The sequence below is a fragment of the Anopheles maculipalpis genome, chromosome 3RL, assembly GCF_943734695.1.
Source record: "Anopheles maculipalpis chromosome 3RL, idAnoMacuDA_375_x, whole genome shotgun sequence".
In the NCBI taxonomy this organism is placed as follows: Eukaryota; Metazoa; Arthropoda; class Insecta; order Diptera; family Culicidae; genus Anopheles; species Anopheles maculipalpis.
The window spans coordinates 58,380,266-58,389,592 of NC_064872.1; the positions used below are offsets into that span (position 1 = coordinate 58,380,266).

The 9,327-nt window shown below is 40.2% G+C and overlaps 1 protein-coding gene across 1 annotated transcript; it reads right to left on the reverse strand.

The window, feature by feature from the left end:
* Positions 1 to 1,903: 1,903 nt before the first annotated feature.
* Positions 1,904 to 3,993, reverse strand: LOC126560831 (translation initiation factor eIF-2B subunit epsilon-like). The gene is made up of 2 exons (XM_050216780.1): positions 3,877 to 3,993; positions 1,904 to 3,787 (listed from the first exon to the last, which is right to left on the reverse strand). Exons 1-2 carry the CDS (start codon positions 3,979 to 3,981, stop codon positions 1,904 to 1,906), a joined length of 1,989 nt encoding a protein of 662 aa, XP_050072737.1. The 5' UTR covers positions 3,982 to 3,993.
* Between the last annotated feature and the right edge of the window lie 5,334 nt (positions 3,994 to 9,327).

The following is a 9,327-nucleotide window of genomic DNA, read 5'->3' on the forward strand; positions in this document are numbered from 1 at the left end:
TGGTTGGTAAATTAACATCTTCGCTAGCATGTTTCTTCTTCTACAGAAAGGAAGATAATCACTAAAATAAGTGTTTTTTTCCTTTTTCTCAATTCACTCAATTTTTCTTGGGTTATTTCAGTACAACAGAAGATGAGTAAATAGACGTAGTAAATACAAAAAGGAAAATCACTTTTCCAATTAAAACGAAATTATTCACAATTCCTATGAGATGCTGGTGACCGAGGAGGGTTTAGCACAAATCTGTACATTTAGTTCCATTTTCTTTTACTCCCAAACATAGCCTTTTCCAACACGGTTGAGTGGGAGATCCGGCTTAAAGTTAATAACAAAAATAGAAAAGAATAAAAGTTTATCTTCACTTGATTCTGAGAAGGTTTAATAAATATCTTGCCGGACATCGGCTCCGTGTGCTATACGTGGAATGAAGCAGAAAAACAATCTGAAAAGGCCCTGCATTATAGGCGATGTAAAAATAGAAAAAGATTTCAATGGTCACAACAACATCTGGGATCGGAGATGTATATATTTGGATGTAATATTCTTTTCCAACCGCTTTTTTTGTCCAAAAGGTGAAACGTAGATCCTCACCAACTTTGAAAGACGGCGATATAAAGTGTCCTTTCCTTTATTCATTCATTTTTGTTCATATTTATTCATTGTTTTTGTCTAAAAACCGTCGGAAGGAATGTAAAACGTTAAATCACTTATTTCATAATTTGTCAACAGATGGCGCTAGTGTAAATCACGGTCATACGAGTTCAACACAAGTCGAACATCATACGGAATACTTTTCTTAAAGTTACTACTTTCTTAAATCGCTGAAATGTAAAAGTGTCATGTTCCATGCTGAAGCTGCGGTTGGTGTCAAGAAGATGCCGCAGTATGGGAAATGGTAGCAGATAAGATTGGATAAGAACTTTGCCGGTTCGTTTTGGTACTGCGTCAATTAGTGGACGCAGCATTTATTACAGCATATTACATAGCTGCATAATTATATGTCAAGTTCTCAGTATTTTCAAAACGGATTATCTTGTTTCAGTAGTTGTCTTTCGTGTAAACTTTTTCAGAAAGTTGGAAAAAGAGTTGTGAAATTAAAAATTCGGATAAACTAGAAAAATAAAACGAAGCGTAAAAATACTTGGATGATGATCGGTGCAGGAACTCCTTCAGTCCCAGAATTAGTGCCTGAGTTGAATTAAAGTTATGGTCCTTAACCACATCAATTGTGCTGGCTCCCCGCGGCCACTCAGTCCGCTTACCATCAAATCTGCCTCTAATTCTTCAAAATAGGCTGCTCTGAGGTTCCCAACCTACATTACAGCAACATCCCTCAGCATCTAAACAAATTGTCTCAAATATTTCCAGCAGCTTTGATATGAACTTTCCTTAATTGCCAGAGAACGAAAAGCCATAGAAAACCTTTTTCCTTCTCTTCTTAAAATTCTGTGTTGGTAAATGTAAGGGAAAACACACTTAAACCATTTCATTAATCTATAACAACAAATACAACAAGAGCCGCGCACGTGAGCCACCCGAAAACCGAAAACGATTCCCTTTTTTTATTGCCTATTTTTATTTTTTCTTTCAGTTTCCGGACAACTGCGAGTGTGCGGATAGGTTGTGTTCTATGCAGGATACAACAGAATCCATATAAAGTTTTTCAACTACTATCAGCAAGTAGACTAAAGTGTACAAAAAACAAACACCAATTTGGAATGTTGGTAGCTGCCAAATTAACAGATGCATATGTTACCAACAATCTTATCAATTACGTGTAAAGATTTATTTTCCAATGCCATTTCAAAATCAAAAACCATTTGATTGTTCGTAAAATAATAACAAAGGTCCTGTTCCTGATTCTAGTTACTATAGATCTACCAGGCTCCTTTTTTATCATCAGTCAACAGTACTCTACAGTACATTCCTTTAACCAATTTACTAACTTCGAAAGCCTGGTTTTGATCGCTGTATCCTCCAACCCTACGTACCAGTCGATAATTACACCCTCATCAAGAATATTCTTCTGGTACAGATAGTGCACCAGTTGAACTATGTTCATCCGCACCGTCTCACTCACCGGGCACATGTCCTCAAACGCCTTCAGACAGTTCATCATAGCCACATGGTCGCGAATGTAGTTCCGGAAGACGCCACCGAAGTATGCGAACAGTCGGTTGAACGTACCGATCATGTTCGTTGCGACACCATCCTGTTGTAGCATGATCTGTAGTATTGTCTTTACTACGTAATAGGTAACCTCTTCCAGCGTCATATTGTAGGCGTATCGGGATGAATTTATCTCCAGTATCATATACTCAGGATTGGTACAGCCAGAGAGTCCACGTTGGAGCGATTCCATTATCTCGGACAGGAAAATGTCGTCATCATCGGACACTGGACACGCTAGCCCACTGGTATCATCTTCATCATCCGACGGTTCGTACACGGAGGCTGGATAGCGTTGCGGAAGCTGTGAAATCGCGATCGGTTGATGAAATGCCCGCTCTGTTATTTTATCCTTCTCTTCGTCCGAATCACTATCATTTGCTTCCATCATTGGCAAAATGTATGCCCGATCGGATATCTTCTGTGCTTGAGTGCTATACTCGTTGTAGTAAGATTCATTGGCTTGCAGCAGGAGCGATCCAGGCACGTTCATTTGATCCGGTATTTCCACACCTTCACCCAACACCGTACCCGGATTGATAGTACACCCGTCACCGACCTTTACGTCCGAACCCAACACACAGTGACTTAGCACGGTGCCATCCCCTACAATAGCTCCCTCCATCAAGAAACTATTCACGATCCGGCAATTCTGTCCGATCCGGCAACCACGTCCAATAACCGATTGCCGTAGATACGTACCTTCCTGGATTTCACTGGCTTCGCCCATCACCAGATCACCATCGAGCTCGCACGACTTGCCCAAACGAACGTTCCGATGACGATAAACATTGTTACGAGACAGTTTGTACTGCTGTCGGAACTCGTTGATGGTCATGTCCGGTACCATCGGGTAGAGCCATCGATTGATCACATCCAAACTGACCAGATGATAGCTCTGCCAGTTGTTAACGCGCATCGCATACTCTTCCCTGGCTAATTTAGCCACGTAGATCCGGCTATTTAGAATGTCCTCGTTATTCAGCACACTGTGAACAAAATCATCCCTTGATAGGAAGTCAAAGTTGTCCGAAAACAGTGATAGTGCGGCAGGACTGCACACGGCAATCTGCGGATCAAGCAAACCATGACACACGATCACATTGCGATTGTCGAGAAATACTTCCAAAGGGACCTCGAACTTCCGTTCCTTCTCCCGGTGCGCTAGGCGCTGGTGGTGCAGTAGCCGGCGTGTTGCTGGTTCCATCGCTACCATCACCTCATTACCGGTGCGCATCCCTTGCAAGCCTTCCTTATACACCACCGTCATAATGGCACCGCGATCCAACTTCAAGAGCCGTTTGTGTTCGGCAAGCAGGGCGCTGAGGTCCGCATTTGTTACGCTGTCCACCCCGAGCAGTAACACATTACCACGTATCGTGTTCCGAGCGTACAGGTCGCGCAATACCTCCCCGAGACTGTTACACGATTCCGAACTAACAATCAAAACCTTCATGCTAAGCGACCACGTGCAACGAGCGTCCTGGCGCTGGTATAAGTAGCGTTTCACCTGATCGATATGGTTGCTGCAGAACACGATCACTTCATGGACTCCATTACGATTGAGGACTTCAAGCGAATACTCAATCAATGGTACGTTTGCTATTGGAAGCAATGCCTAAATGGAAAATTGGTTCTATTTTACAATGAGCTTCTTACGAAATAATCCGGCCAGCTAGCGTGGTACATGGTCACAAATTCTCTTACCAATGGTTTTGTGCTCGTAAACGGTTGAAAATCATCGTTGTGGGAATCGATGACCAGGATCGCTTGTAAAAATTCCTTTCTTTCGAATGCCTTTCTCTTACTCATGTTGAAATTACGGTACAACGGGTGTAAATTTGTACTTTGAAGCTTGCTTATTAATTTTTATTCGAACACTGAGGCACAAGGCACTAGATTGCTCACAAAGTTGACTTTTCGCTTGCCGACACAATCTTGTCGGATTGCATCATGTCGCAACACGAACAAAATTGGAACAGCTGTCAGATTTTGACATTTTGGTGCATTGCTTTACAAATCTTTAGTTCAGTGGTGTCGAACTCTTTTTCTCTTGCCGTTCACACAGTATGCAGAAAAAGAAATTCGCGAGCCGCATGAAAAGAATGAATTCAAGTATTCAATAATTCAAATATTCAATGTAAAGCGATGTACTTGGCGTTTAATATCTTAATATATGAATAAAATAAATTGAGAGTTTCAATTTTCGGTCATCACGGGTTCACTTTGTTGGATCCTGGTGCATAAATTCAAACAAAAATCTCTATACATACTCATAATAGAAGAACTGATGAGAATCCCATACGAAAAAGTCTAGCAAAATACGCCGTAAAATGACCGTCATGCTGAATAATAAACTGCACAATCTGCATAATATATGTACATAGTTTGAAATTCCTATCGTTCCCAAATTTACCGTTAATCTTGAAAAATCACTAACCTTTTTAATGATGATGGCTTCGGTAATGTTAAAAAATTCACGGACAGATGACACCTCCGACCTAAAATTCTAACCAAATATTTTCAAAAAAGCTATTACAAAGCGAGAAAATTTCACAAACACTCATGAGAACGTGATATTCTCATTTTGAAATCTTCCGTGGCTCACATCCTTGAGGAAACACTGACAGTAGTTCATAAATGTTTCCTCGGATACACCGTCCCAGTGACCTCTTGCATCCGATTACTGGGCTTGACCGACATTTAATCTCGGCATGCACTGAGGCGAATCGGTAGTCTAGGCGTAAACGGCGCCTATCTTCACACGATCAGATCAGGGTTCAAGTCCCATACGGATCGTTCCGCCGAAGTGCACTGGTGCCTTTAACGATGAGCAAACCTAGCAACTGCGGGAGGCCTCGATCTCAGAGAGGCCCCTAGCTGAAGCAGTCCAGAGCTGCGGTAGGTGTAGAGGTAAGTATTACGGTATACGAAATCAGCAGTCGCGGTCCTTAGACTAAACAGTCAATGTTCATAGTGTGTAGTGTATGTCTGCAGTATAGTGTACTGTTGAAAGGCCAGTATTAAAGCATGAACGAGGGTTTTCAGAGTGTTTAGAGCTTGTGTAAATGTTAAGTAATATTGTGTGTGTCCGTCGTTTACAAGAACATAACAAATGTTAACATTGAAATCCGGAAGCTTAGTTGATTAGTTTTCGATAATCGTAAGTGCCGTAACCACCAAAAAATCCGACAATCTAGAAGAGTCCAACCAGAAAATGAATGAACTTGCGAAAAAGCTTTTTTGCGAGCTTTTGCAGACACTTCTTAAACACCAATATTCTTAATCTATTCGATTCAATCTCCCGTAACTGCAACATGCAAGGTTACGACCTTCGCCAAACCACTGGCACCTCTAGCACCGAGACGTCTAACCTTTACACTGCAATCAACCTATTTCTGCACACAACACGCATTACCTTCACACTGTTGGGTGACAAATCGAACAAAAAAGTGTAGAAAATTTGCAAACATTCAGCCATCAGCACGATCGGTAGAGGACAGTCACCAAACCACCGGCATAATTCGGCCAATGGATTACGATTGCAAGGTTAGGTCAGTCTGCAATCCACTGAATCGCCGAATCGTTGCCATCACGCTCCGACCTGCTCTGGTATCTGCTCGTGGTGGGGAACAGCACCGACAGCAAGGGCACACACCGTTTGCTGTGCCAATCGAACTTTTTACGATTTTTTTTTCGGCTTACCTTACGGAAGCTTGCGCGCCAATCTTGATCGTTGTCTAGCCGGCTTCTTAGCGTGCCCGGCTTAGCATTCCACCGTTAAAACCGGCTGGGGGTTTGGCTCAAGTTGTGGTTACGCTTCACAGGCCAAAGGTGGTGGTTGCATTGACCCGCAGATTTAAAGGTTAATTAAGATCTAATTTTGATAGCTAAGTCTCGTGATTGGCAGTCTTTGTGCCAATAATTTGCAAAGTTTTCCATGCAAATGGTTTGATGATACGATTAGTGTATAAAGAGTTTGAGGCATTGGACTTCATTCATTTTTGCTAGATTTTATTTAATTTTTTTTAATTCTTCTTACGGCACTAGCCAGACTGTATTCCTTATCAATGCTTCATGATAAGAATGTAACTTCTTTCTTCGCATCATCTGAATGGTTATAGAATGAAGCGCATTGAGTTGCTCCACAGATTGTCTTATTTCATAAGACCTTTTTCACTGTGCAATCTATCAAATAGTGAAGGGTGATTTGTACCCAGCAGGACTCGTAAAGAATGTAACGACGTTAGAAGTTCGTTCCCACTCATTCTAAGAAGAATGATGCAACCCTACCAGGATATTGCCATATGAGCATTCGGACCGTTAGATTGTGCCCAAAAGGCGAATTCTGAGTCTACGAATCTTAATAAAATCCTTGACCTTAACACAAACGCGGCCAACATTTAACTGAATACGCAATTTGTTGAATTCGGTGTGCAAAACATCGCCCAATAAAGGCTCTCTCAAATTATCAACAACATACATCAAGTCATTAAGTAAATATAAACTAAACAGGTTTAATGTGCAATAGTATTTGTTGATATATTTGGTCAAACGTTTTATATAATTTTTTTTTAACAGAAGAACACTTGATTTATAACATTTTAACCCATAATCAAACTATTTATATCAGCATGTCAGCAATAATCATTACAATGATTCTAAAATTGATGGCAATACGACGTCGTACCATCAATATTCAGTAAAATTAAACAATTTTATCATTTATTTAAAATACAACTGGCTGTAAGTGCCCCCTTGAAGTAGTCTTATTGTTTCATATTAGTTAATTAGTATTATACAGAACAATTATTATTAATAAATAATTAAATAAATAAATTAAAGTTACAAATGGCTACACTCTTCTTTTCTGCCAGTAAAAGAAATTATTTCATAAGCATTATCTAACGAGCTTGGTACTTTCCATGTACGGCAAGCTACCTCAACCGGTACAAACCACCTGCCAAACATGTGTTAACGTGTTTCTCAAGTTCGAACACTGCCTAGGAAGCCTTCCGTCTTTCCGTTGTAAAGTTGGTCAGTCGAAGGCTTCCGTTCCACCTGAGGAACCCTGAAATCAGCCGGTCGCTTGGTACGGAACGGAATTACAAGAAGCAAGCCCATATGGTATGATACCGAACCTAACCTTGAACCTGATGGGCAAAAATGGTAGCGAACCTTTGGCATGGTCACTGGCGGCGCAAGGTAAGCTTATACGTTCAAGTTTAGAGCTTACAAGCTAGTTCCTTGTGAGTTTGGGGTGATTGAGCAAGAGAAAGCGAATTCATTGTATGACAGAAAGTGTTATGACACATGTAAGAAAACAATCTACTTCACCATCAACAAATGTTGAACAAATAGCTATTTAACTTGAACTATTTCAAGCACTGAATGAATTTCAAAAGTAACAAATAAATACAATATACAAAACAACAAACAGTATTAAGCAACAAAAGATTAGTTCAAACTAATGCAATTATAAGAATCAGAAATAAAAATTCGTAATTGTTGCTAGATTTATTTATTATATCAGCACTTGGATAAATGTAAAGCACTTATTAATGAAACAAAATGCCTCCATACCTCATTAAGTTTAACTTGTGAAAGATAGAAAGAAAAGAAAATTATATAAATTATTATTTTATTAAATATAAACAGCAATACTTGTTCTTCATGAACAAACGAAAAAAAAAAGAAAACGTGTATTAATTATTGTTCCAAGAAAAATAACAGTATTATTATTTATTATGCAAAAAGAACAATTAATGACACCAATCAATTGAATTGTATAACTTATATAAATAAATAATAAATGGGAATGCCCGTAATAATAAATGAAAGAATGAAGCTGTCGCGGTGGTACAGGCGACAGCGACGCCGGTCTACAAACGGCAGGACCGGGATTCAAATCTGATCCGAACCATCCCTCCGTAGTGAGGACTGTCTAACCATGGCTGGCGTGTCCCTAGAGCTCGTTGAGCCAAGAAGAAGAATAAATGGGAAACTGTTAATCGTACATTAACGAGTAACCGTGTTTTAAATTATTGCTCAAATGAACGAAACAAGTCAACCGGGTATGCCCGAAATAAGGCAAAGAACAAGTAGGAAGTGCCTTATCAGTAAGATCATAAAATTTATCCAACAAAAGCGCTGTTGACAATACGGCACTGTACCGTGATAATCATTTGTAAATAAATAAAATAAATATCGAAACAAGTCAAACCAAATCAAAGTGAATTAAACAACACTCAATTCATTAGAAAGACATAATAATGAGCTGTGATTCGTCAAACGATGAAAAACTAATTGTGAAATAAAAACAAAGAAAGCTTTCAAGAACCTAGTGATATGTAGTACAACAGCTTGCCTGAGAGAATGATTTGAGGATAGGAATATTTTTACAGGGAGATATATGCATATTTCTCAAGAAAAGTATTACTCATCCTTAAGTCATAACAATGAGAACAATTACAACGAGAACTCCAAACTAAAATTCACTCTGCACCAAACCACAGCCAGCAAGAACCAGAATTACTAAGTACAATCATGCTTTATGATGCATGGAAATTGAATTAATTGATACTACTAAGCACTATAAATACACATAAAAACTCAATTGAAAATTCAATTCTCTTTCTTGACTTTGAACGTCAGCTCTTTCTAGACCTTTTCGCACCAGAACGGCGGGAAACCGCGAAAAGGCAGCCTACAAAACCTAAACCCGAATGTCTTACTTTCATTTTACTTCCCTTCGAACTGGGTTGGCACTCAGCAAACCAGGGTTGGGGTTATTAGCTACCTTCCCAACATTCAGGCAGCCTTTTTTTTCGCACCTCGGGCACGCGTTTGACCCTGTTCTTGACCGAGGCCAAGATCATATCCCTCCAGCCATGCGGGCCGGAGAAGCGAGGGAACCAAAGGTGAACCTTTCCCATGTTCGGCAGCGACAACGTTTCAAGGTGGTCCCTCTCACCCATCACTCACACAAACACACGGCAGCAAGGTGCAGCAATTTCGTCTCGAAACAATCAATCAGTCGTCAATCGGTACTGGGGGCGATCGATCAAGAGACTACCCCATCGAACCCAACCCGTTTTTAAACGCAGAGACGCACATACACACTGACACTATGGCCATGGCCAGGGGTTTGCTACAAAA